Source organism: Sminthopsis crassicaudata, chromosome 4 (assembly GCF_048593235.1).
Source record: "Sminthopsis crassicaudata isolate SCR6 chromosome 4, ASM4859323v1, whole genome shotgun sequence".
In the NCBI taxonomy this organism is placed as follows: domain Eukaryota; kingdom Metazoa; phylum Chordata; class Mammalia; order Dasyuromorphia; family Dasyuridae; genus Sminthopsis; species Sminthopsis crassicaudata.
In genome coordinates, this window is record NC_133620.1 from 464,464,790 (window position 1) to 464,492,599 (window position 27,810).

General features: G+C 53.3%; 1 protein-coding gene across 2 annotated transcripts in view; it reads right to left on the reverse strand.

The window, feature by feature from the left end:
- The window catches only part of HIP1 (huntingtin interacting protein 1), a 98,956-nt gene that overhangs the window by 20,037 nt on the left and 51,109 nt on the right, over positions 1-27,810 (reverse strand). For both annotated transcript variants that reach the window (XM_074264108.1, XM_074264109.1), the window contains exons 2-9: positions 17,909-17,972; positions 13,198-13,340; positions 12,943-12,999; positions 10,894-10,974; positions 7,861-7,937; positions 7,478-7,539; positions 3,700-3,840; positions 2,132-2,189 (exon numbers count right to left, since the gene is read on the reverse strand). In XM_074264108.1, coding sequence (XP_074120209.1) covers positions 2,132-2,189; positions 3,700-3,840; positions 7,478-7,539; positions 7,861-7,937; positions 10,894-10,974; positions 12,943-12,999; positions 13,198-13,340; positions 17,909-17,972 — 683 coding nt within the window. The remainder of the gene's footprint in view (positions 1-2,131; positions 2,190-3,699; positions 3,841-7,477; positions 7,540-7,860; positions 7,938-10,893; positions 10,975-12,942; positions 13,000-13,197; positions 13,341-17,908; positions 17,973-27,810) is intronic.

Sequence of the window (27,810 nt, forward strand, 5' to 3'; positions counted from 1 at the left end):
CCCCTGGGCTGGGCTTTTAGGATTTAATAAGTCAGTAATGTCCAATTGTTAAATAGAACATTTACGGGGCTGTTCAAACAGAACAGACAAACCAGGAGGTGACTGAACCTGTCCTCGGCTCCCTTAGGCCCGGGGCTACAAGAAAGCTCTGGGCTCGTTATTGGGGCGAATGTGCCCGAGTGTGAGGTCGGGCTCATGGCACTCCTGCATTTAGAGAGAGCTTGCTGTCACTGCCCAGGCCTCTGATTGACCCTGAGGGGATTGAAGAGAAGCCTGGGAGGGCTGGGGTGGGGAATGGGACAATCCACTTACTATCTGACACAATTTTACTTTCCCCTAAATACTCCAGAGGAGCTTGCTGAGCCTCCATCAGTTCTGTGGAAGGCCCTAAAGCTGCATTAATCTCTTAAGGAGCCATTCTCCACGGCTGCTTTGAGGGTCTCCCCAGAGATTGGTGTTGCTCACTCCCCAGCAATTTGTGCTGGGGCTTCCCCACGCAGACCTATGCAATTGCTAAAGGAGATGGGCAGCTAGCAGAGCACAGAGAGCTAGGTCTTCTGAACCCCTCTGTCTCCTTTAATTTCATTGTTGTTCAGTTGTGTCTGACTCCATGTAGGGCTTTCTTGGCCCAGATACCAGAGTGGTCTGCCATTTCCTTCTCCAGCTTATTTTACAGATGAGGACACTGAGGCAGACAGGGGGAAGTGACTTGCCCAGAGTCATACAGCTCAGAAATGTCTAAGGCTGGATTTGAACTCAGGTTCCCCTGACTTCTGACCTCGCATCATCTAGCCGCTTGTCTCCTTTGAGACCTCAATCTAATCCCTTCTCTTGTCTGTAGCACCTGGCTACTTCCTCTAACTTTTTAAAAAAGAGATTAATTTAAAACATAATATTAAGCAACAAATTCAACTAACTAAAATTGCTGGTCATGGTTAGAGTGTGCTCTGTTCTCCTGCTTTGTCCTTCTCAAAATCTCATCAAGATTTCCCCACATTTCTTTATATTCCTTATCCCTGCCTGGTTTTAATCATCATCATTTGATTAATCCAAGCTCCTTGAGGGCAGGAGCCAGTTCAATTTTATCTCTGCCTCTCCAATGCCATAACCCAATATATGCTTATTAATAGACTGATTGAACAGTACAGCTGTCCCTTTCACATGGGGGGTGGGGGTGGGGAGAAGCACCTCTGCCATCTGGAAAATCTGTGTAAAATTTCTGGCCCTCCCTTCACATTAGAGGAAAAGTCTGAATTATTATGGTATTAAAAGAGAAAATGTGTTGATATTATAGATACTATACATTTACATTTCTGAATTTCTAAATTTTTTCTGTGTCCTCTGCTGGCCTTTCTGTGTTATCTGTGGTCTCCACTAAACTCTCCCCCCAAGTTCCCATTTATGTGTCTCTGAGATATATCGAAACTGTGATGGGGAAAGCTGTGATACAGAAGGAGTAACCCATGTGCCACAATTTACATAACCACTGCCCAACAGGTGGCTTCTAATATTTGTGCAATTATAAATAATGCTGCTGTGGAAACCTCTGAGATCCCACGATCTCAGAACTGGAGATGGAAAGGACCCAAGGCCACCTAGTGCCATTCCTTTATTTACTGGATGAGTCTCAGCAAAGTTAAAGGGACCTGCCCAGTGCTAAGTTTCTAAAGGGGGATTATAGAGAGGAAGTGCCCACCCTGTTTTCCTCTGAGCACCCATCACTCAGCTGCCACCTTCTTCCTCATTACAACCCTCCCACCTGGACTTGAGAAAGAGCTTTATAAAAATAAAACGCATGGGGCAGCTAGGTGATACAGCAGACAGAGCACCAGCCCTGAAGTCAAGAGGACCTGAGTTCAAATGTGGCCTCAGATAATTAGCCACTTCCTGGCTGTGTGACCCTGGACAAGTCACTTAATCCCAATTGCCTCAGGAAAAAAACAAAAAACAAAACCCACAACCAAAAATAAATATTGAGGGCCTGAGTCAGGAGGGATGGATGTTTTTCTGGCTTTGTCTGCAAGCTGCCACGAGGCTCTCCACTTTTCCCTGTAAAATGTACTCATATAACACTGACTTGGTCTGGCTGGGAGGGCCGGCCTTGGAAGGCCAGGCTCATGAGGGCACTTACTTCTTGAACTGCTCCATGAAGCGGTCCCGATGGCCCTGGAGAGTGTCAGCAGGAAGACCTGGAGGAGATGAGAAAGAAAACTCAGAAAAGGGAAGGATGGACATCAGGGAACAAGAGGAAGTAGTGGGATGAGAGCCTCTCTCATTCTCTACAGGGCCATTGCTGCCACGGGGCAGCCTGGGCACCTCCTGAGTCCAGGATGGGCAAGAAAACCAGAGCTTGAGGGACCCACCATTGTGGCCTTCAGGGCCAGAAGGGCCTTTCCAAGTCATTCAGCCCAATCTCCTCATCTTTCAGAAGAGGGGACTGGCCTGGGGTGGGGATGGTCCTGTGTGAAGTCATCTAAGACTGGCAGAACTGGGAATGGACCCTGGATCCTTGGATTCTAAATTCAGCTCCCTCCCCTCGCATGTTGCCCTTCATCCTGAGCTAGGTCCAGAGGGCACAAACAATATGACAAGAAGAGGGGACCCGTGAAATGGCCCAGTACAGAAGGTTTCTCAGCAAGATCTTCAGAGGGACCGAGAGGACTCCGAACGCTGAGTGGGGAAACTCCAGGGAGCATAACTGGGAGGCAGGAAGACCCTCCTGCTTCTGCCCCTTCCAACTCATTCAGCATTTCTGCAGAACCCCCACCACAAAATAACAGGGCTCGGATCGTTCTCTCTAGAGTCACTCGGACGGCTACTATTCTATGGTTTCCCATTTTTCAGACGTGGCCTGCGGCCCAGTAGGGCTTCTGCAGAGAAACAATTCATTGCCTTCATCTTCCCACAAACAGAAATACATTCATTGTGAGACATGCGAGGCCCATTTGGTGTCTTGGGTGCAGTACAGAAGCTGCTGAATAATTATCTGCACGGCAGGGGAGGATTCAGAGCCCTCCTGCTTTCTCCTTGCCTCTGACGGCCAAAGACCGATTCTCTCAGGTATCCCATCGAGTCCCCTCCATGCACGCCCTCTCTTTTCTGGTGCGTGGGCTCCTCCTCAGACCCCCCTCCTCTCATTAGCAGCTGAAGGTCCATCTCTGCTGTGAAGCCTTCCCTTCTCCTCCCCGGGGACCACTTTGACCCGCTCTGAGCTCACCAAATTGTGATCTGATTCTCTCTTTTCCCTCCCAGAATGTAACCTTGATGTGTATAATCATTGTACAATAACAACAATATGTACATTTAGATCTTGGCTGGCTGGTTCTGTTCGGTTATCCCTTGGCAGGAGAGATGCTCAGGAAGTGATTGTTGGAGGTCATGCCCTGCTAGGTGGAGTCTGTGAACCTAATGTGAGCGAACCAGGTGCTTTCTGGCCCTGACAGTGAGGGGAGGCCGGTCCAACTTGGCCCTGTGAGATACTTGGGTCCTGAGTGAGACTCCATTCCAAAGAGGGCTTTCTCAACCTGCTGGGGCCTCCTTGGGTTCTGGGGTCTCTCTAAGGGCCTTACCCTGAAGCTCTGGCTTCAGGTTCTCCTTGAGCTGACCTCTAGAGATGTTCATTAGGGAAGAAGGGAACAAGGGAATCTGCCGATAAAGGGCCCCCCTCTCTGGTGATGGGCCTGGGCTGGTGGGACTCACAGGAGTGGAGTTTGAAGAGCAGCTTGACGGTGTAATCATACAGGTGGCTGCAGTCCAGAATGACCTGGATCAGGGGGGCCAGGCGGCACTGGCCCGCTGTTGTCACCGACACAGAGCGGGACATGTCCAAGGAGCTGAACACTAGAAAGAAAGGAAAGAGGGATGGGTGAGGCGATCTCGGGGGGCACGAGAGACAGAAGGCAGAGCAGGGGGTCTGCGGGGCCGTGGGCCTCCTGACCAGGACTCTGTGTGTCCCCAAAGGCCGCTATGGGCAGATATTCAGGGAGAGAAAAGAGATGTGGTCCTTCCGCTTAGCAGAGGGGAGACATGTCTCCGAGAAGTCCCCACCTGACGGGGAGACACGGCAACTGAGAAGCCATCATCTGAGGTCCCCAACTTCTCTGGATTCCAACACCATAGTTTGGGGAGCCTGCTCTACCTCCCCGGCTCAATGTTCCATGCTGTTAGTCAATCAGCCAGCATCCCCTAAGCACCTACTGTGTGCCAGGCATTGATGCTAGGTATTGGAGACCCAGAAACAAAAATGCAAAAGGACCACGGCAAAGGTGGAAAAGACCACGGCAAAGGTGGAAAGGACACCGCCTAGATTCCCTGGGAGGTTAAGAGCGACTGGCTTAAGTAGGATTAGGTGACAGCCAGTGGACAGCCCAGGAAAACAGTTCTACTCCATTCTTAAGAATCTTTTGGCTCTTAAATTTGAAAATCAGCCTGAGGTGTGTTAGCCTAAAAAGCCAGAAGGGCGTCCTTTGGGGTCCATGTGGGGCCATTCACAAGATGGAAGGGCTCTCTTGACTGCCAATCAATCATATGACAGGAGAGGGGTAGCTGGGTGCTGACCATGGAACCAAGGAGAGAGCCAGCCATGGCTGGTGACTCCAAGGGTCACTGCCTCTGGCTTCCCTTATTCCCCATTATTAAGAGACCATCAAGAGCAGGGAAGAGGAGCCTTTTAACTGGGGACATTTCACTGAAGTACTCTGAACATGACAGCCAGTGTAGACAAAGATGGCAGACCTGTGCAAAGGCAGTCACATAGCCTACTTTATCTCCGGGCTGGCCCTGGACACCTGGACTCTACCACAGCATTGCATCCCGTCTGGCATTTGCTTCTCCATCTGTCACCTCTGACCTGCTCCTCCTGCCTCTCCCCTAGACCTGAGACTTCCATCCTCGGGACTTCAGATCCACATCCCAGCCCCAGTGCCGGAAGTTAATCCACTTCTCCTTAGAGCTCCTGCTGAATGGCCCGCCCCATGTAACTGCCGCTGAGTGCGGGCCCACCTTGGTCTCTGACTGCTCCTAGGCCCCAGACTTCGCTTCATCCCACCCCGGCCATCCCCCCCTCCACTTTCTACACCCCTTGTGTTTTCTCCTATTAGAATGGAAACGCCTCGAGAGCAGGGATTGTGTATATTTTACAAAGAATATTCTGTGCTTAGCACAGTCCCTGGCACGTGGTAAGTGCTTAATAATCTCTCATTCAGCAGCAGGAGCCTCGCATCTCTTCTTGAATAATTCTCGAATCATTTGGCCAGAAGTAAATCCCCAGAACATCAAACACCCCCACACAGTGTCAGCACAAAAACACGCTTCAAAGCAAAATGTGAATGAATTCTGAGCCATCCCTTAGTACAGAAAGAGGCCGCACCCAATGCAAGCGGGGTTTGTTTTGTTTTCTCGCCAGGGCGGCCACGGCTTTTTCACGTGTGGTCTCTCTGCCCGGGAGCCCCAAGCTCTGACCCAAATCTGAAAGGGAGCCAGAGGGGCTGGAAACAGTGCCGCTGTTCCAAAGGAACTTCTCTGACACTTTCTCAGGATCCTGCGAAATAAAGTTAAGCTGGCCGGCTTCCTTTCTAACTCATCTTCCAGGCATCTGATGTCTGGTGTTTTTCTCACACATCTTGCATTGAAGTGGCAGGCCGAGGTTGCAGGAAGATTTCCACCTTCTAGGTCACAGGGAGGTGCAAGGTCGGGGGGGATGGGGATGGGTGAGCTACTGGACTCAGTGACTCCCTGCATGCTCTCCCTCCCTATTCCTGCCTTGAGAATCTTGCAATCCCTTCGAACTCAGCCCAAGAGCCATCTTCTATCTGGGGCTTCTCCTGATCTCTCCAGCTGCTTGAGTCCATCTCCTGGACTATACACACCTACACTCTCTCTCTCCCCTTCCTTCCTTCCTCCTTCCTTCCTTCCTTCCTTCCTTCCTTCCTTCCTTCCTTCCTTCCTTCCTTCCTTCCTTTCCTCCTTCCTTCCTTCCTTCCTTCCTTCCTTCCTTCCTTCCTTCCTTCCTTCCTTCCTTCCTTCCTTTCCTCCTTCCTTCCTTCCTTCCTTCCTTCCTTCCTTCCTTCCTTCCTTCCTTCCTTCCTTCCTTCCTTCCTTCCTTCCTTCCTTCCTTCCTTCCTTCCTTCCTTCTTTCCTTCCTCTGTCTCTTTTTTTCTTTGTTTGTTTGTTTCTTTCCTTTCCTTAGGCAATCGGGGTTAAGTGACTTGCCCAGGGTCACACAGCTAGGAAGTGTTAAGTGTCTGAGGCCAGATTTGAACTCGGGTCCTCCTGACTTCAGGGCCGGTGCTCTATCCACTGCTCCCGACTTGTTTTTTCAATCTATACTCATGTACTTCCTGTTTTCCTCCTCTCCACCCCCTAATGAGAAGTCCTTGAGGGGAGGGGCTGCCCCCCTTTGGGTCTCTGGGTCAGCACGGTGAGTGTCTGACAGTTAAAAGCCTTAACAAACTGAGCAGATTACAGGGGAGATGAGGAGTCACAGTCTCCCAGCAGTGCCCGCTTCCCTTCCGGAGGTCTCCTGGTGATCACGGCCTCCCCTGGTCCTCCGGCAACAATCTCTGCACTTCAGAAAAGCGGCTCATCCCGTTGTGAAAGAATCTGCTTGTTAGAAAGTTCTTCCTGCCTTGGTCACTCCTCCAAGGAAGGGGAGGAAATGTCGAGGAAGCTGCTACTTCCTTTCGAGGGCAATTGGGGAAGTGCTGAGAGGCAAGCGAGTGTCCTGAGCAGCTCAATGCACCCACAGCAATGCGACCAATGGTTCCCACTGAAGGGGAAGAGAGAGACCCCCCCCCCCCCAAGGAGCTGCAGCGTTCCCGCTCTCCTCCGGAAGCCCAGGAGCACAGGGGCCCTTTCCTTGGTTCTCTGTATGCTCTGAAGAGTCCCTGGCCCTTAATGAGTGGCAGCTGGCTGGTCTGCTTGTGCCCCTTTTCTGTGCCCACTAACACGAGTGGGGCACTATGAACTTTCTGAGGGCAGAAACTTCCCTTTTCCCTCAGCACTGGGCACAGCACCCGGCGGGCAAGCGCTGACAAACACTGTTGTCTGACCGGGATCTGCCCTGACGGATAAAACGCTTATTCCAGGCTGTGCCGGGCACTGGGCAAAGTGCCAGGGATTTAAATACAAGTGCCCTCAGGGAGCTTCCGCTCCAAGGGAAGGAACACACAAAGGGGAACTGGAGGGGAGATTCACCCGCTGGGCCCACAGGACTCTGCCCTGGGGACCCCATGGAGGGCCAGACGCCGTCGGGGGGAAGGGGCACCGGAGAATCTGGGAACGGGGCCAGCCGGCGCTTGCCAGAGACAAATAGGTATCAAGTCACTGTTCCCAGACCTGGGGAACTGGCCATAACCGTGGCCTCTCGCTGTGCTTCGGGATGCGCGGATGCCCTTCCTGGCCTGGCCGGGTGTGGAGCCGGCGTGGGCAGGACCAGACCGGGGCTGGGCGGGTAGAGAATGGAAGAACGGCCACTCACCCGTCTGGAAGAGGTTCAGCTCACACTCCAGGTAGTCAAACATCTCCACCGTGAGCTGGAAACTGGACCAGAGAGAGAAGAGGGAGTCCCGAGAGTCTTTCTCTCGCCTTCCCCGGCCCACCTCCCAGGGGTCCCTTTCACACCTCGTGGGGGTCGGAATAAAAGGGGCCAGGCCCATTGCGAGGGCCTGGAAGGAAGCGGGGCAGCGGGAGGTGGCAGGAGGGGCTCTGAGCGTGACCCCCAGGCTCTCTCCCACTGCGAGGGCAGTTCCAAAGCTGCCCCCCTCTTCCTGCAGGATCCCAGGCGGAGCGGGCACCACAAGCCCACAGCCAGCCCGTGTCAGGAGGAGCCAGGAGCTCGGGGAGGGAGGGACAGCCACTTACAAGTTGTTGACATCGCTTTCTCCTGCCTCGTCCAGCTGCCGGTCACTCATCTGGAGGTTGCCTGGGAAGCGGGGGTTCTGGAAGGGAGCAAGCAGAGGGTCAGCTCGGCGTCCTGCCCTGAGCGGGGAGCGAGCCCGCAGTAGACTGGTGAAGTCTCCCGGGCCAAGGAAGAGGGTCTGAGAGAGCGGGGGGTCCCCGCTCTCCTCCGGAAGCCCAGGAGCACAGGGGCGCTCACACTTGGGGACCTATTCTTGGAACGCATTCACCAGGGAGAAGATCCACTCTCTATTATTAGAGGCAAATTCCCTCCTCCATTGCCCACGAGAAAGCTGCTCCCACGTGAGAAACCGAAGCCAGGAGAAAAAGCTTGTGAATGTGCCCGACTCCCCCACGTCTGCACCGCGGGAGCAGAGCGGAGCACTGTGGGGGCTCAGAGCAGCTGCTTGGGGCAGCTTGCTGGGAAGGGGTCGTAGGCTCAGGAAGACCCCCGCCCCAGAAACTTCCAGGGTGAGCCACTTTATCCCCTCTGCCTCAGGTCCTCATCTGGAAAATGGGAACAATTATCACCCATCTTCCCCAGGGACCTTGAGCGGATCAAGTGAGATGATATTTGCAAGCCTTAAAGCACTGTACGAATGCCAGGATTATCAGGGTGATTGCCCAGTGCGAGTTCTGCTCCTGTCATCCTCTTCTCTGAGTTCACCCATCAAACCGTAACTGGGAAAGCCGGTGTCCCTGGGAAGTCACGCGCTCTACTTCCTAATCCTAAGGGAACAGTTTTTGGTGACTCATCTATCCGCTAGAGCTCCCTGCAGTGGGGCTCCCTCCTTAGGGAGGCTGGGCGGGCAGGGGGATCCAGGGCCTCCGAGTCAGGGAGACCCGCCCTGGCACCTCCCGGGCAGCCGTAATTATCCGGCAGTTGCTGGCAGGAGGAGCGTCCCCAGAGGGAGCTCTCTGTGTCAGGGCGGCCCCTAGGTCTCCCCAAGAGTGGAAGGAGCAGGGATTCTTACCCAGCCCGACACAAAGCTCCTCGTTCCTGACTAGCTACAGGGCACAGCCGTGTCCGGCCCGCTGGCGATCACGCCGTGCCTCGGTTTCCCGTCGCGCTCCTCTCGAGTCTCCCCACAGAAGCGGAGGACTCTGGGGCCGCAGGCTGCCTCCGGGCTGTTTGTGTGACGCTCTTCTGCTGCTGTGTAGGTTCAGCTCCGGTCGTCGTTCCCTCACACTAACGAGGCCCTTCTTAGATAGTTTTTGGTATTAGAAAACCAGGACTTTTGCACAAATGGGTCCCTGTTCCTTCTAACTGACTTTAGGGCCCCGAATGGTGGGATCAGTAGGGATGATCAGCGTTGCACTACTGTGTATTGCGGGGCCGCTTTCTCCAACAGATCAGCCAAGGGGCACTTCTCTCAACGTGTGTCAGTGTTCATGGGAACGGGGTGTCTAATTTTGTTCCAGGGCTAATGACTTCAGGGGGACCCTCGGCTAACGTTCCCCACAGAACGTGGACAGTCAATGGCCAAACATGACTGGCTACCCAATGCCCCGAGGAGCAGCCGCTGCTGGAACGGAGCCCTCAGCCCCCCTCCGTCCGTACGCAGAAGGAGAGTCCTTGCTCCAAGACTCAAGTGGTTCATCCTGGGGGAAAGGGGTCCACAGTGAGCTTCGAAGGAGCCTGGGATTCCCTGAGTCGGTGAGAAGGGAGCTCGCTTCTCCCTGGGGGGCTGCTGGGTGCCACGGCCATGCAGAGGAAAACCGCCGGATGGGGACGACATGAAAGAACAGAAAGGGAGCGGTGGTCCGACCAGGAAAGGCTTCGGTCCCAGAGGCTTCGGGGGCCTGGAGGGAGCTGAGCTCAGGGGCCGAGGGGGACCCGGCTGCTCTGTGTTCCAGGAGAGTTTGCCAGCTGGGTTGGAGGGCGGAGGGTGAGGGGTGAGGCTGGAGGCAGGAGGCCACCTTCTTACATCTCCCCTTCACGCCCAGCATGAACCCTGCAATCCAGGGACGCGGCTCCTGGCTGCTTCTCCCACAAGGCTCCGATCTCTGAGCGTTGACTCTGGCGTCCTCTCTCTTCATCTCGGCCTCCTGGGCTCCTTCAGGTCCAGCTATCGGGCCCCTCCTCCAGGAAGCCTTCCCTGATGCTCTTAGACTCAGGCTTTCTCTCTGTGCAGGGTTTCCCATTTGTTATCAATCCTGCATCTATCCATCCATCCATCCATCCATGTCCTTTGTATCCTGAGCTTAGCACAGTGCCCGGCACACAGTAGGAGCTTAATGCCTACTGCGTGTCTGACTAAAGGTGCAGGGGTGGGGTGCCTGAAGGTGCCCGTGTGCCGCTGGCTTGCTGCCCGCTCACCAGCCCAGGCTGCCTTCACACAAACACTGTGGGCAGCTGAGCCAGGGCAGCGTGGGCCTCAGACCTCCCAGGAGCTCGGTCCGTCCCTCTTGGGCGAGTCAGTCTACTGTCCCAACGCGTGATTCGTGAAACAGTTAGCTCTCAGAGGGGCTTCTCCCCTCTGGATCACCTCGTGCCCCCCATCAGGAGGGCCCTCCGCTGCAGCCGTGGAGCACCCGCGCCATGAATGACGAAGGAAGGCCTTCGTCGTGATTCTGGAGGGAGTGGCCTTCATCGGGCCAGGGAGGAGGTCAGAGCGGAGCTTCCTGCTGGACCATCTGAGAGCTCGGCTGGTCTAAGTCCCCTTTTTACAGAGGCCGAAGCTGACCCCGAGGGGCTAACTGACTTGCCCCCCCCCCAAGCTGCCCTTTTGTGGCCCTCTTCCTGCTCCATCACTCTCCTGCCTTTCGGGCACGTGTGGAGACAGAAACGATGAGGTCCCGTCAGTTATTTCAGAAAGTTCCTTATCTATCCGGTGACCATTTCACTCCCCCCTTTCTCCTGAGGACTTACACTCAGTCCTAAAGGCGTTTGTCTTTCCCAAGCCACAAAGGGAGAGGGTTCCCCCCGGGAGGGAAGTGGGGGGGGACCCCACCAGCCAGGCCCGCAGGCCATGGAGAGGGCAGGAGGGGGCTCACCTTGGTGTGGTACTCCATCTTGGTTCTCAGCAGGCGGAGGTAGATGCTGCAAAGCTGTCCGTAGCCTTCGCTCAGGTGACCCTGCCGGGGAAAGGAGAGAACCAGATTCAGGCCCGGAAGAAAGGAGTTAGGGGCGTATAGATGAGGAGGCAAGGGACCTGAGGAAGCGTGAGAGGAAGAATTTGAACCCAGTTCCTCGGACTGCAGTGAGAGCTGTTTCCTGTAACGAGGTACCTGCTGCAGGGCTCCAGGGTCCTCTGCCCAGAGGAGCCATAACCCAAAGTGGGTTACAGAGAGAGAGAGGACCCTGGCTTCTGAGGGGCTACTCTCGGGAAGCTGGAAAGCATTGTGAAAAGAGCATCCTGGGAATGTGAATTGTTCTTAAGCCAAAGACCAAACTTCAGCCTAGACCCGGAGCAGCCACGTGACAAGTCCCCTTCTAAGAAAGCCTGGCCCAGTCTGCCTTCCAAAGCCTGAGCCCTGACTGACCCCGAAGGGCCAGAGCCGGGCTGGAGCTGGCTGGAGCTGGGCAGGAGCTAGGCCAGAGCCAGGCCACAGTCAGGCAGAAGAACATCTTCAGCTTTTAGCAGGAAGGGAGAGAAAAGGCGGCCCATGCTGCCTCTCGACACACAATGAGACAAGGGCTCAGGTGTGGGGTGACATGGCCGTGAATGAGGAAGGAGGGGGATTCTCTGCCCCACCATAAACTAACAGAAAAGTCCCGGGACTAAAGGGAAGCAGCCCTGCCCTCCGGGGACTCGCGTCCTCTCAGAGAAGAGGCCGCGTGCATGAAAGTCCCTTAGATCAGGCTGTTTTTAGACAAAGAAATCTATCGTCATATGAAAAATGCTCTGAATCACTCCTGCCCAGAGAAATGCAGATTAAAACAAGTCACACCATCAGAGCAGCTAAAATAACAAAAAAGGAAAATGTTGGAGGGGATTGTGGGAAAACACTGACGCACTGTCGATGGGAGTTGTGAACTGATCCAGTTATTCTGAGCCATTTGGAACTGTGCCCAGAGGGCTATCACACTGGGCATCCAGCAGAACCGCTGCTAAGTCTGTGTCCCAGACACCCCCCAAAGGGGGGAAGGCCTTGTTTGGACAAAAATGTTTACAGCTAAAGAACTGGAGATCACAGGGATGCCCATTCACTGGGGAATGGTTAAGCGATTGTTTAATAGTGTTCGATTGTGATAGAACGCCGTTGGGTAAGCGACGACCAGCAGGATATCTCAGAAAAAGCTTGAGACCTCGGGGAACTGATGCTGAGGGAAGCGAGCAGAAGCAGGGGATGGCTGTGCACAGACAGCAGCCCTGCCTGATACAGAACTGTGAAGGACCCGGCTCTTAGCGATGCGACGAGCCAAGACACTCCCAAAGGACTCGTGGTGGAGCGGACTGTCCGCCTCCAGGGAAAGAACTGATGTGCTGCCTGCAGACGGAGCCGTGTTCCCTTTCACTTTCTTCTCCTCCCCTTTAATGAGAGTCTTCTTGTGCAAAATGATAATATGGGAATGTTTTACATAACTGCAAGGGGAAAAAAAGGTCCCTCCAACACAGCGTGTGCCTGGCTAGGAATCCCCACTCCAGCAGCCAAGGGGTCATCCCGCGGCATGGAGACCTCCTTCCATTACGAGGACCGGCGTCCTCCCCCAGAGGGGCAGGCCCCTCAGCGAGCTGTGAGCTCCGTTCCCGGGCCTGTCTCTGGAAGGACGAGACTAGTCCCCCTTCCGTAGGAGAGTTCTTCGGCTTTTCAGGCAGGTGGAACTTGCCCAATTCCTTCCCTTCTCTGGGCCTTCCCGCCTTTCCGAGCAGCAGGGCTAAGACTCAGGCCCGAGAGTCCCTGTTCCCATCGAGGTAAAGAGCCTGTTCTCGAGAGAGGCAAGGGGCCACTGTGGCATTTGTTTTACTTCGCCATGTCTATTTATTGTAAAGGTTTTTCCTGCCCTCTTCCCCTCCCCCCCCTGCCAAGGAAGAGAAGAGATGGGAAGGACAGAAAATAGTTTTTAAAAGAAGGCACTCATCCCAAGGCCATCAAACTCACCCACATCCTGCTCATGTCGCTTAACTCATTTTTGTATCTCAGGGAGTCTTTCAGGACCTGGGGAGAAGAAAAGAAAAGGCTCTGTACAGACCGAGGGCGGGCGGCCCAAGGACCAGGGGAAGAGGGCACTCAGCACCGGGAACGGGGACAGCTAGGACAGCACCGGCCTTGGGGCTGGGGGTGCCTGAGGGGAGGGCTGCCAGTCCTCCCCTCTGCTGTTCCCCTCCTCCCCCGGCCCAGACTCCAGTGACTCACGTTGGGGTGCCCGTCTCGGAGGAGTTTGTGGAACACGTGGCAAAACTTCCAGCAGAGCACGGCATTGCTGGAGAGGGGCAGACGGTTCACCACAGACCAGAAGGTCTGAGCCCCTTTCTCATGGTGGGTTCCCAGGATGCACGGTGAGGGGGATGTTAAGGAAAATATGAGCATGTGACTTGGCCCTTGTGGTTGTGAGACCCCACAGCCCCTCATTAGGGCCCCTCTTATCCTCCAAAATGCCGCCTCCTGCAGGCCCCCATCCCCAGGAGGCCCGCCCTTCACTCCACTCCAGCCACAGGCACTGAGAACATCCAGTCTTCACCCAACATGTCTCACTTCTTCCATGAGCCTTCCTAAACTGAGGTGAGCAGAGCTCACAAAATCACCTGTCCTGTGGCAAACGGGACACCTGGGGCTCCTCCCTCTGCTTCTTTTCAACAAGTCCTGACAGGGCAAGCTCCGTCCTGCTGCCCCGGGCCTGCAAACACACACCGATGTTCAGAACATCAAAGTCCCCGTTCGTTCTCAGCTTGTTTGGCTTAGGGTCCGCTCCGGGCGACAGCCTCTCGGCAAGGATCCGGGCCGGGCGATATTCTCTGAGCCACAGAGCTAGGTAACTGAAAAAGGCTTTTTGCTGCTGCTGCTCTCAGCTAAAAGTCTTCAAAATCTTTGAATGAGGAGCGACGGCAGGAGCACTAATTTAGAAATAAAATAATCCAGGCCTTTCATTTTAGAGATGAGGAAGAGAAGGCCTCGGGAGGCTAGGAAGCCTCTCCTCAAGGTTATTTAGGGAGAAATTAGCCCAGCTGGTATTCAAAGTCACGCCATCTGAGTTTAAACCCAACGTCCTTGCCGCTACATGGCCCAGGAGGGCTCACTCAAGCATGTGGACTGGCCTTGCCACTGCTCCCCTGTGGGCTCCCGTCACTGCAGGCCCGCCCTCTCCAGACCCCTGGACTCCTACATCCAGGTGTCGGGTGCATCCCCCAAAGGGAAAGGTGGCTTCAGGGGTGCGCTCAACAAACACGGAGCCTGGACAGAGGCCTTGACTTGATTTCATGATCATCTGATTCCTCAAAGGGTGGAGGAAACTGAAGGAAACGGCTCTTCTGGGTCTGATTTCTGACCAACAAGGAGGAAAGGATTGCAGTGTCCCTGCCATTGGCATGGAGGGCTTGAGCACAGTGCCCAAGGTGAAGGAGAATTCCCCTAGACGGCTGCCAACCTCAGTCAGAGGGATTATGGGCGAGTGCCATGATGAGCAGCCTCAGAACTTGCTTTTTAGAAAGTATTTTGATAACTTTCAATACAATTGATTTCCCTTATAATCCCTTGTATTTTATATATTTAAAAACATTATTCTGATAAAAGGCCCATAGGCTTCAAAAGATTGCCAAGGGTGTTCCCGACCCCACAAAAAGGTTAAAAATCCCTGCTATACAACTTCTCTATTAGTTATCCTCTATCTGTCCACTGATTGGCTTTCTCTCTAACATCTATTGTCTGTCACCTCCATCTCTCTCATCTATTTCAGCTCTCATTGTCTCTATCCCTGTCATCTCTTCATCCATCTAATTCTTTCTATCCATCTCATTTATCTATCTTTTCATATGGCTATCTCTTTTCATCCATCTATTTTTTTCTATATTGATTCATCTATATTTTCATCTATTTATTCATTCATCCATCCATCTATTAGTTATTTACATTCATCTATCTTTTCATTCATCCTTCCATCTACCTATATCTATTCATTCATCTATCTACCTATATATATATTTTCATCTATCCATCCATCTTTTTATCTATATTTATATTTCATTCATCCATCTAGCTTTATACATCTACTTATCTATTCATCTATCTATATCTATCCATTTACCTTTTCATTCATCCATAAATCCATTCATCTAATCCATCTATATCTAAATTCATCCATCTAAATACCTTTTCATCCATCCATCCATCTTCCCTGTCTATCATCTTTCCATACATCAATCCGTCGATTCTTTCTTTCCTCCCTCCCTTTCTTCCTCCCTCCCTTCCTCCCTTCCTTCCTCCCTCCCTTCCTTCCTTCCTTTCTTTTGTCCTTCCTTCCTTCCTTCCTTCCTTTCTTTCTTTCTTTCTTTCTTTCTTTCTTTCTTTCTTTCTTTCTTTCTTTCTTTCTTTCTTTCTTCCTTTCTTCCTTCCTTCCTTCCTTCCTTCCTTCCTTCCTTCCTTCCTTCCTTCCTTTCTTTCTCTTTCTTTCTTCTTTCTTTCTTCTTTCTTTCTTTCTTTCTTTCTTTCTTTCTTTCTTTCTTTCTTTCTTTCTTTCTTTCTTCGTTCTTTCTTCTATCATCTATCTAATCCTATCCATCCATATCTGCCTATCTTTCCTTTCTCTGTCTCTTTTCTCTCTTTTTCTGAGGCCCAGAACTCAGTAGGAGGAGAGTGAACTATTCTGTCTCTGGGTAATTTCAGTCTTTTAAAATATTTGTTAAAAACCCAGGGCCTCTTGGAGAGACAAAAGTCCACCTTTCTATTACATTCCATGCCTCTGTTGGTGTTACATGGCTGTGATTCATAAGGCACTAGAGTGGACCAAGAATTGAAAATTATCATTGCCAGAGGGCAACGGTGAAGGCCTGGATGGGAGGGAGTGCGTTACCTACCTCCCCATCCCTGGTTATTGTGAGGACCAAATGAGGTCATATCTGTGAGCACTCTGCAAACGTGAGAACGCTTTATAAATGTGAGCTGTTCATACAGAGCGGTGCAGAAGACATCTTCCAAGAAATGTTGAAGTGCAGGAAGATGGGCTGGGACCGGGGATGCTCATGGCTCGGTCTGGATGAGGAAAGCCCCTTTGTGGCAGGGAGTCATAAGGGGAGGGACAGAAGGGCAGGCCGAGCGCCGTCCCGGCACATGAGCATAAATAAGGGTAGCTGCTGGGCGGCCCATGGAGTAGACGGGCATAGAATGTGAGGAAGGCCTCCCGCACGCTGGGTGGGCCTCCCACTACCACAGCGAAATGATGGGAAGATAGCCCGGGGCATGATGGACAGGCGCAGACGGGCCGAGGTGCATCTTGGAAAGAATTCCTCATCGGTGAGAGGCCGGTCCCTCGGAAAGTCGTGTGGCAAGGAAGTGTTTGCTCTGCTGGCCCGGAAGTGCCGCTATGGGTTGTAGACAGTTTTAAGTTTTGTTGTAAGGCAAGCGTTCCTCCCAAAGTGGAATGGCCCCGTGGGTGACTGAAGGTCTCTGGGGAAGCTGGACAGCACCTGGGGGAGGGGGGGGAGGGGGAGGGGCTTTGGTGGGGAAGGCCATGCTACAGCTGACACCAGAAAGCTTTGGCTGTTCCCCCCAGTTCGGAGTGATTTTCCCCTGGCTGAGTCAGGAAGCTTTTCTCCCTCATCCTAATTCAGGATGGTGTGAGGCAGGACTAGGGCCCATTTGGCGTCCTCAGAACAGCAGTAGTGCCATCGCAGACAGTCCCGGCCCCGCTCTCGCCTCTCCCCACTCTTCTCCCCATGCAGGCCCCTCCACGGGTCGGACCTGGCCCCAGAAAGCCTGTTTCAGCCTCTCAGGCAGTCTCTCTTTGATTATTATTCGATTATACTTGTGGATTATACTTGTTTCTTGTGGACAGCAGCCATGGCTTCCTCTGCCAGGGATGCTGTCTACCCCAGCCCATGGATGCCGGTGGACGCTCCATGGACCTTTGCAACTTGGTGGGAGCCTCTACATGCCCCACTCAAGCCTTTGCTGGTTCCTGTTTGAGGGGAGGTCTTTCCCTCCCCCTTTCTGGGGTTGTTGTGCTTTCTAAAGGTCCCTTTAAATGAGCGTGATCCCCAAACAAGCCTCCAGGAGCCCTTCGGAATGACGAGAGATCACTCTTTCTTAACCGAAGCCTCCACTGGACTTTTTGCCTCCTAATCCTACAAGGCAGAGCCCTTCAAGGGAGCCACAAGCCCTTGGCTGTGCCCGGCGTGTGGTCAGGGCGGTCAGACTTAAGGACAAGGGCAGGGTCGGAGAGCTCACCGTCAGGCCAGCGGCCTTGAAACGTGACCAAGCATTTCTTCTAGGTCCTAAATAACTCAATGGAAAGTTCCTTAAAATCTCTCCAGATCAGGGATAGGGTGGGGAGGCAGATGCCAGGGGGATCATGGGTAATCTGGGGCAGGGGAGTCACACTAGAACCTATACATTTTAGATTTAGATTTCAGCCTTCTCTCCTCTGGGAGCGAAATATCTCCTTATGTTCCAAACACTGAAGCACTTTAAACCTTGTAAGGACTAGACCCGCCTTGTAGACCCCTAAATCTGGGAGAGAGGGTCTCTAGACAGAAGGCTCCTCCCCTGCCTCCCAACTCCCCCAACTAGGCAGGGGGAGTCTCCAAGCAGAAGGCCCCTTCCCCTGATATCCCCCCAAACTGGCAGGGAATCTCCAGACAGAAGACCCTCCTCCCCTTCATAGACCCCCCCCCAAACCAGGTGGGGGGTCTCCAGGCAGAAGGCCCTTCCCCCACATCATATTCTCCCAAACCGGACAGGAGGTCTCCAACCAGAATACCCTCCTCCTCCCCCCACAAACCAGGGGGGGGTCTCCAGGCAGAAGACCCTTTCCCCACATCATAGTCCCCCAAACCAGGCCCCTCCCCTGCTCCTTCTTCCCACAAGTGGACCCCCTGAGGGGTCCCATCTATCAGGGCAATGTCCAAAAGGATATTCCTGGCGTGTTTCTCCTTCACAGCCACTTCCTGGGTATTAATAGCTTTATTGATGCTGACCGTCTGAAAAACAAACAGCAGAGAAGGGGGTGAGATGAGTGAAGGGGGCCTTGGGGGAGTCCAGACCCCCCCCCGTCCCTGATCCCTGGGCCCTCACCTCCCTGACCCCGGGCCCCTGGTGGCGCTGGGGGAGGGGAGCTGGGCAGAGGGGGCTGGGCCCCCGGGCCAGCTGGCTCTGGTGCTCAGAGGGATTTACTGCCAGCCTCTTGTTGGGCTCAGCTGCCCGCCCCGGCCTGCCACTCATTCCCTCGGCACAACAACACGGCAATTAAAGAGGGCCACAAAGAGAAGCTTTTCATTCTCCAGGGAAACATTATTTCTCTGGGGGCAGAAGGAAGAGGCAGGAAGGGCGGGAGGCAGAGGCCGCCCCCTCCCGTCCCCCCAAGCAGTCTGGGAGCTGCTCATTTATGGAGAACCCAGCTGAGCCAGCCGGCTGTCCCTGCCCTTGGCCCAAGCCGCTGCTTCCAGGAAGCCTGCCCTGACCGCCCGGTGGGCCCCGGAGCTGCCTCCAGCCAGTCCCCTTTGTCTGGAAAGGGGGACTGCGGCCTGCCTTGTCCATAAAAGTTTTAATACGTGGCTGGGTCCTTGTGTCCCCTGTGATCATTTACCCCATGAGGAAGGACCCCCGAAACCGCCCAGTCCAGCCTGGGGCCCGCGGCCCGTGTCCGGGAGCCTGAGACTTGCCTGCCTTCCTGGGACCGGAGCACTCCACTCACCCGCCGGCCCCAGGGCCCAGAGCTGGCGGCTGGGCCCCTGGACTAACACTTGGTTTGTGCTATTTACACAATTAACTCCCAGTAATGAAATCACGGGCCGATGGTCTGGTCAGCCTTATGTCCTGAGGGAGCCTCAGAATCAGGGAGACCCGAGTTCAAATTCCGCCTCTGTCACATGCCGGCTGGGACTGGACAGGTCACTGTCTCCTCAGTGTCTGAGAGAGCGGTGGGGGGGGGGATGAGAGGGGGAAGAGCCCCCTTCCTCAATGACATCACAGGCTCCTTCCCCACTCTTCCCTCCAAGTGTTCATACCAGCCTACTTTCCCTAGTGATGTGATGGGCAGCTCGGGGGCCAGGTGGCCAGAGCTCGGAACCAGGAAGACCAGCCTCAGTCACTTACTGGTGGTCAGGTCACTCAGGTCAAGTTACTAAGCACAATGTGCCAGGGCCGAGGACCAGGCCTAGAGCACAGCAGGTGCTTAATAAATGCTTGTGGGAGGGGGCAGCCAGGGGGCGCAGTGGATAGAGCCCTGAATTCAGGAGGACCCGAGTTCAAAACTGATCTCAGACACTTAACTCTTTCTAGCTGTGTGACCCTGGGCAAGTCACTTCACCCCAGCCTCAGGGGGGAAAAAATAAAAGAAAATAAATGCTTGTAGGAGGGTTTACTGCCGGCCTCTTGTTCCACTCAGCCGCTGCCCCTGGCCTGCCATCACCACCCCCCCCCCCCCCACCCCCCCCGGTCACCTGGGGAACGGCTGAATCAGTCACCGTGGATGAACGCGACAGAACATTATTGTTTTATAAGAAAGGACGAGCAGAAAAGCCTGGAAAGACCTACGTGACCTGAGGCTGAGGGAAGAGAGCAGAGCCAGGGAAAACACCGTATTCAAGAACAGCAGGATCATCTGAGGATTGGTTAGGGCAGACGGGGCTCTCCTCCATCCAAGCGATCGGAGACGATCACGGGGTGCGGGAGAAAACCCGCCACCCGCGTCCAGGGAGAACACGGGGATGGAATATGGACCACAGTGTATTATTTTCGCCTTTTTTTTGGTATGCTTTTTTTCCTCATGGTTTTCACAACATGACTCATCTGGAAATATATTTAAATTGATTATACATGTACAACCTACGTCAGACTGCTCGCTGTCTGGGGAAGGGGGGAGTTAAGGGAGAAAAAAAACTTTTTGGAACTCAATTCTTACCAAAATGAATGTTGAAAACTATTTTAACACATAATTGGAAAAATAAAATACTACTGAAAGCTTGTTGACCTCCCAAGCACTCCTAAATGGGGACAGTAAGAGCAAGGATTATCGTGAGGGTCAGCTGCGATCCTGCTTTGTGACTCTCAGCCATGTCATTGCTAATGCACAACGATTTCCTCGGCCAGTCCCCAGGCCCCGGACAGGGTTTCCCAGAGTTCCCCCTCCCCAAATGAAGCCCCTTGGGATGCTTTTGCACATGCAAGCCCTTTCCCCCTTCAGTGGCGTCCCCAGGACGCGGCGACAGTTGCCGGGCTGGATCAAAGGAGACGATCAGATTGTGGCTCCCCTTGTGTCCGGCCGGACGGCTCTGGTCCCGGGTTGTCACCGAGAGTGGACGGAAAGGGCCCGTTGCCCCGCAGCTCTGCTGCTCTCATCGAACGTGTGAGAGCAGCTTTTTGGGGGCCAAGCTGGGGCCTTCCTGACTCTACTTTCTCTTGACTCTTAGGGTCTGCTCCAAAGACTTGAACCTTGCCGTCTCAGTCCCTCCTCCCCAAAGAGATTAACTCCATGGCAGAGAGGGCTGAGCCCCCAGAGAGCCGATATTCCTCTGATTGGTTTTTCTGTAAGGCACGTGGCCCATCCTCCACCTTCAGAGCCCGCTGCTGCCTCCTCAACCCAGGACAAACGGGAGTCTGAGGGTGCTGGGCTGACTCTGGTGGTCCAGCAGCTGGTTTTCTTGCCTCTGAGGGAATTGGGGCTAGAGAATGTCCCCCACCCTCCACAGACTTGCTGTTCCCAGGGTTTTCCCGGTGTCATGGAGGCACTGAGGCTGTATAGTGTTTTCCCTGAAAGAGCAGTATTGTACACCGCTTCCTGACCCAGCCCTTCTGTACCAGGCTGGTTCCGGAGGGCCAATTATCAGCAGCCACACACAGGAAGGACGTCTTTCTCTCGGGCAGCCCTCCTACTCCCATCCTCTTCCCCCTTAAGGCAGCCGAGACGGGGCTGCAGCCAGAGGGGGAAAAATCACCCCACTGTTTTCCTATGGGAAGCAGGGCATGGGCCCTGCCCACTCAGTGCCAGCTGGGTTCTACCCAGTCACGAACACAGCTCCTGGCCGGGACCCAACCGCCAGGGCCAGGCCGGCTCATTAAGACTTCAGGGCATGGGGTGAGCAGAGGGGAAACAGCCGAGGAGGGAGGCCATAATAAGGCCTTATGCAGGGGTCACTTTGGTCCTGAGGGCCCACGAGGAGTTTAGAAAAGATTATTGAGAGGTCTGTGTGAGAAAGGAAGAAGGCAGAGAAGAGGGGGGAAGGAAAAAAGGAGCAAGGAAAGAGACAAACAAGGAGAGAGAGATGGGAGAGAGAGAGAGAAGAAGGGAGAGAGGGAGAAAAAAGAGGGAGGGAGGAAAAGAGGGAGAGAGAAAAGAGAGAGAGAAGAAGAAGGGAGAGAGGGAGAAAAAAAGAGGGAGGGAGGGAAAAGAGGGAGGGAGAGAAGAGAGAGACAGAGAGAGAGAGAGAGAGAGAGAGAGAGAGAGAGAGAGAGAGAGAGAGAGAGAGAGAGAAGAAGGGAGAGAGGGAAAGAAAGACAGAGAAGAAGAAGGAGGAGGAATAGGAGGAGCTAATGAAAAAAGAAAGCTTATAAGGAGGATTTGGAGGAAGATGTTGGGCAAGGGCCATCAGTGACTGAGCTCTGGGAAGAGTGGAATGGGAAAGGCCTTGAATGTGGAGTCAGAACGCAGGGTGGATGAGCTATCTACCATCTCTAGGCCTCAGGCTCCCTTCTGGTAAAAAGAATGGGCTTTGCAGCGTCCCTGACCAATACTAACACAGTTTGATTCTGTGCCCTTCCAAGCCCCGCCCCCACATGCCTCTGCTTTATTAGAATTAGAGGGATTTTCTGGCCTTGTATATAAATAATTCAGAGAAGCACAGAACTGGAGCCGCGGGTGAGGGGCCTAAGGAGCCAGTTAGCCCAGGAATCCTTAACCTCGTAGGACCCTCTGTCTCTCCCTCTCTCTGTCCCTCTCTGTCTCTCTGGTTCAGAGATCCCAAATTAAGAACCCTAAGGCCCAATCCGTACCTGAAAAAGGCTAATACACACTGTACACAACAAGTGACCTCCAGGTTCTATTCCTCCATTTTTATTTGGCTGTTTTTTTCTTCCCCATGTTCTCTCTTCTGCCATTTTTTAATCTTAAAATCAAAGGATCATTGATCTTGATGATCTTGAGCTGGAAGGAATCTCAGAGGTCATTCAATTCAACTCCTTCTTCTTTAGAGATGGGGAAACTGAGGCAGGGGCCGTGCAGGGATTTGCCAAATGTCACAAGGGATGTAAGGATCAGAGGTAGGGGCTGAAACTGGGCCCATCTCCTTGCAATGAATCGCGCTGAGCGGCAAGTCTTTGCCCAAAGCTGCAAACGATCTCTTTTCCTTTGAGAGATCCTCAGCTACATTCAACTCACTCACTCAATGAACAAGCATTTATGAAGCCCCTGCTGTGTACTAGGCCCTAAGCATACAAATAACAAGAATCAATTCTCAATTATAAGGATGTCCATCCGACAAGATGCGCCGACAGGCCCGCCCATCACCCTGCACCTTTACCAAAACTCTATTATGAACAAGACCTGAGGCTGTCCCTGGCTCAGAGTCTGGGAAGGGAGATGATGCAGGGGTCAGCTATAACACGAGGCAGGGTGCTGAGGTCCCGAGCCCGTGGCACCAGCTCCATGCCCTGCCTGCGGGGGCACCCACAGGAGAGCTGGGAGCCCTGGGGACCTAAATGCCAAGATGTCTCATGGTGGAGGACCTTTCAGCCCTTCCCCCCACGCAGGGGGCTGGCACCTGGCAGAGCCCCCTCAGCTTCCTCCGGAATCAGCCTGTCGGTTCTATCAGACCCTCCCCCAAGAACTTGGCCGGGAGCCTGGCTGGGCTGTAATGTGGGGGCCAAAGGTAAGTGCTTCAGGGGACTGGGCCGCGTCCCTTGGAGGAGATGCTGTCCGGACGGTCCCCCAGCCTCCCCAGTAGACACTGGCCGAGGGGTGGGCATCTGGGCTGGTGAGTCTGAACATGTCAAAAGTGAAATATCATTTCCCTTACTGAGCCATCAGCATTTCCCAACTTCCTCCTGACCAGAAAAGCTGCCCTGCCCTCTTGCTTCAGCCTTCCCCTCGCCCTCCTCCCAGCACAGACTTTGCATTCCGTCATGTCTCTGCAAGACGAGGCTCAGAGGGGTCAGAGGCTGAACCTCTCTGAATCTCAGTTTCCCAACCAGTAAAGTAAGTCCTCTCAGGTCCCTCTCGCCCATCCTTTCTCCGAGGACAGAGCTAGAGGCTTCCTGGCTGGCCTGGCCAGGAACACCTGAGAATGCTGGCCCTGCCCGAGCAGACGCCCATGGCCTCCTCGGCTGTGCCCTCTGCCTCCCCTTCCCACCTGAGCCCCAGGGCGCTACAACGGTCCCTGACTCTCCACGGGCCTCCACTGGGGTCATTTCTAAGCCGGGATCCCTAAGGCAGGAAGCTGCAGCCTCTCATGGGGCGCCTGTGAAATCACAGAAAGGGAGGCAAGGAGGAAGGGAGGATTTCCCAATCAGGGATAATCAGAGCGGGCTTGAGAAAGGCCCTTCTCGTAATCCCCCCCAGGGGTTTCATTCTTTTTGCCATTACCAGTGTTTAAAATAAATTAATATTAAGTGATAATGAGGGAAAGGACATTGGGACATGTGTGACTGCCTGTAGGGATACGTGTTCAGAGAGACAGAGAGCTGAGCTCCATGAAAAAAAGCTCAGGACCCTGCCAAAGAAACACATTAACAAGTGTCAACTAATACACATTTGCTCCTGTTTTTAATTAAGAAAAGCTGCTATATTAAAACTAAAAATTCTATAAAACAGAATTTTAAAAACTAGTTTAAGCTCATTCTTACCAAAAGCCGACAAGCATTTATTAAGCGCCGCCTAGGATAAGAATGTCACAATGGCGGCATGTTGAAGCTCAGAGTGCTCCACATGGATTGTATCTCATTTGATCCTCCCATGATCCAGGGTGGAAGGCTCTGTGAGTGATATTTTGGTGTTACAGATGGGGAAACAGGGACTGAGACAGGCTAAAGGACCAAAGAACTTCACTGACCAAAATGGGCATTTACCCCATCTGGAGCGGGCAGCTCAGAGGAGACGGAGAGACTAGCAGCTGAAGAGTGCCCAGCCACAGTCCCCTGAAGAGTGATCAGAACCTCCCCGCCCCCAACAAGTGCCTTCCGAAATCACAGGGGACTTAGTTACAGACAGCTTTTTGGAAACGTGTCTTCTGCCCACTGACACAGAAAATGAGGGCATCCTGAATCCCAGAAAACTTAGGGGTCTTTGGAGGGAAGCACTAAGCATAAAGGGGTGTCACGATTTCCTAATGATGTTTGGGTATCTTCAAGGTGGGAGGATGGAAGGACAGCCAGTGACCCTCATACATTATCCTTTAGCTTGAAATGGGCTCCTCTGGCCAGTCCAAAGTGGAAATCCGGAAGGGGCAGACCTGGAGCTGGCCAGCTTCAGACAGGCCGGCATGGCTCCCGGCCGGCCTCAGAGTTGGGAGGCACCTCCCTTGGCACATGGATGGGAACCTCCATCCAACGTTCCCAGTCTGGGGAGATGGAGCCCACTATCTGCCATGGCAAGTGATGCCATTTCTGGGCAGTGTCCGTGATTGAGAAGATCATTATATCGAGCTTAAATCTATATATTCATAGTCTATCTCCTGCTCCTACTTATTGGCCTCCAGAGCCAGGCAAAACAGGCGGAGACTCTCTTGTCTATGAGATTTCACACTTTGGACAAACTTCAAGCTGTCCTAGGGACAAAAATCATTACTTCTCCTCAGCATGGGCAGTACCTGAGCTAACCCTGCTAGGCAGAGGTCTCGTGATAGCTCTATTCCTAAGAAATCACCAGACAGAGCAACGTCCTTGGCCAGGGCTGTGTCCGGAGATTCTCGAGCCGTTGGGAAGCTCTGTGACCCAGAGTCCTCGCTGGCCATCGCTTAGACAGTCGCACGCAATCTCCCGATCCCCCTGTGCCCGAATCCCAGTCCATCCCCTCTGCAGGGCCCAGCAGACAGAACCACAGACTGCGGTTCAGGGGCAGAAGGAATCGTAGCAATTATTTAGCTCAACGCAATCTATAAAAGTAATGTTTTTACGCAATAAACATGACAAATGTGAGGATTTCAGGGAAATGTGGGAAGCTCTGTAGGAACTGATGGTGAGCGATGTAAGCAGAACTAGAAAAAAATCTGACATCATTATCTGTAAAAGGTGAACAAAGAAGGCATGACCAGGACGCCCAACTGTGAGTAAAACCCTGGGAAGCGCCTGGGGAGCTGATAGCACAATACGTCTCCTGCCCCAGAGCTGGGAGTAAGGGGCCAACCAGGATGGAATGTCCCGGACCTCAGCCCTGGAGATGGACAGAACCCCCTCATTTTATAGATTTTATGACTCAAAGGTCAAGGAAGCACTTTACAATACCACGGGGAATAGGTAACTAAAACAATAGTCACTTATCAGATGGAACAGATATTCTGGGCTTAGTGCTTTTCCTTTGTTACAAGAAAGGTTCAATTTGCAATGAGTCATAGATTTTTTTCTTTTAAAAATAACTCTGATATAAGACAAAACAATCGATAATTTATTTTAAGAAAGAAAAAAGAAAACCAGAAAAGTTACTGGAAAACAGTTCATGCAACATGCCCCCCTCCTCTGTGAATGGAGGCAGGACTAGGAAGGCAAATGATGGTGTTTTGTGCTTAATTGCTTCTCTTTATCAAAAGGAGAGAGCACATATTTCCAGGAATTATGGTGTAAAAACAGCAACAACAAAACTCCATCAATGACACTTAAAAAAACCTCTTTGGTTGAGTCTCTTCATTGAACTGAGGAACGGAGGCCCCAGACGTGTTTGCCGAAGGCCACTTCCAGACGGAGGAGGCCGCCTTCCCCCTCGCTGCGCTCCAATGGGACGCTGGCCTTCCGGCCCCGGCTCTTTGGCCAGTTCACACGGGTTCTCATCTCATGTGCACATGAAGGCACAGTTACAATGCCTGCTTCAGGACTGCTGCTAGTTTAATTGTGGGCAGGAGCTGGACAAGGTAGGAGATGTGATAATTTGATTTATCAACAAAAACAAATAAACATTGCTGAGCGGGCGCTTTCCTGAGGCCCTGGACGGCTGGAGGTCTAGGGAGAGCTGCCTCATGGGATCATAGCTTGGGGCCCGGGAGATCAGTGTCCCATTTTACAGATACATAAACTGAGGTCCCCAAGGGATAACGTCAATGCCAAAGGTCACATGGCAGCAAAACCAGAATCCGGGCCTCAGGGTCAGAATTAGATGAAGATCCTGAGACCAGAGAGATACTTCTGCCAAGTCATTTGTGGGGAGGGACTAGGCGACATCCTGCGGACTCTCCATCTATCACTATTCCTATTGGACCAGTCCGCTGCCCCGGGCCTTGGCCCCAGGTGGCCATCCAGACGCCAGGAACGACCAGTCACTTCCCCGTCCGTGACCACAGCTCCTAGGCCGGAGGTGATGACACTTCCTCAGAAATGACTGAGGCCGACAGAGTCACTTCTGCTTCAGGAGCATCTGGGCCCTGGGGGAGGGAAGGAGGAGGGCCAAGGAGGGCTGGATGGAAAGGAGGCTCTGTGGGTGTGTGGGGGGGTGGTGGTGGGGGATTTGAACCTGGCTCCCTGACTCAATTCCATTCATCTTTCCACTGGACCAAGCGATCTCGCCTCCATAAAACTAAGCCCTACCTGGCCCATTGTGGCTCTTTCCTTCCTGTCATAGGATCCTGATTCAGGAATTCCTCCCTCTGATTGAGCGGTCCTACTGGGTGCCACAGTGTGTAAGGCATCCCTTCACTAATCGAACAGTCTCACTGGGTGCCACAGTGTGTTAAGCGTCCCTCCCTCTAAACAAGTAGTCCTACTAAGTGCCACTCTGTGCTAAGTGTCCCTCCCTCTAAATGAGTGGTCCCACTGGGTGCTACGGTGTGTTAGGTGTCCCTCCTTATGGTTGAGCGATCTTACTGGGTGCCTCTGAGTTGGGTGCTGGGCATAGAAACCTAAAGAATGAATGGCCTCTCCCCAGCGCACTTGCATCTTAACGGGGAGGTCAGCCAGGACAGCATTAACATGGAGAGATGAAGTGCTGTCTCTCTGCCCAGCCCCTGTTCTGGGAGCCAGAGAGGCCTGGGCCCGTCTGAGCATCTCCTGGCAGCTAAGGCGCATCCTTTTCTAGAGAATTCCCTGGTGTAGAGACTGGGGGTGGGGGTGGGGGTGGGATAAAGCTAATGTACCTTCTCCCCGAAGCTTTCCTGCTCTGCCCACTGGCAGGGCCCAGGACTGTCTGGAGGGCTCCATGACCGCTCCAGGCTTTTCCCACACAAGGCTCTTCTGCAATCCATAGTGGAGACATTCTGGGGTCTGAGACTTGCTGCCCACGCCTTTCTGAGCCAATGACTGACCCCTGGAAGGCAGACCCCTCTCCAGCCTTTAAGGGGGTCCAGAGAGATAGTCTGTGAAAGGGCTCTGGGAGCATTAAAGCGCCTGCACGTGATTCCTTGCATTCCTATTCCCTTGCCCTTATCCCATCCCCTGGGATCTCCAAGAATCTTGGCTGGAAATTGCCACTTCTGAGTAGTATTTTGCCAACTTTGCGTTCAGAAGGCCTGGGTTCAAATCCTGCTGCCACACTCCCCGTAAGCTCTGGGTCTCGGCTTCCTCAGACGTAAAGTGGGAGCATCAGCCTCAGTCTCTGAGGTGCCCGCAGACCCAGATCTCTGTGCCCCAGGTGGGATCGTGGCCATTTGTCACCCAGCCTATTAAACAAGAGGGTCTTCGAGCAGC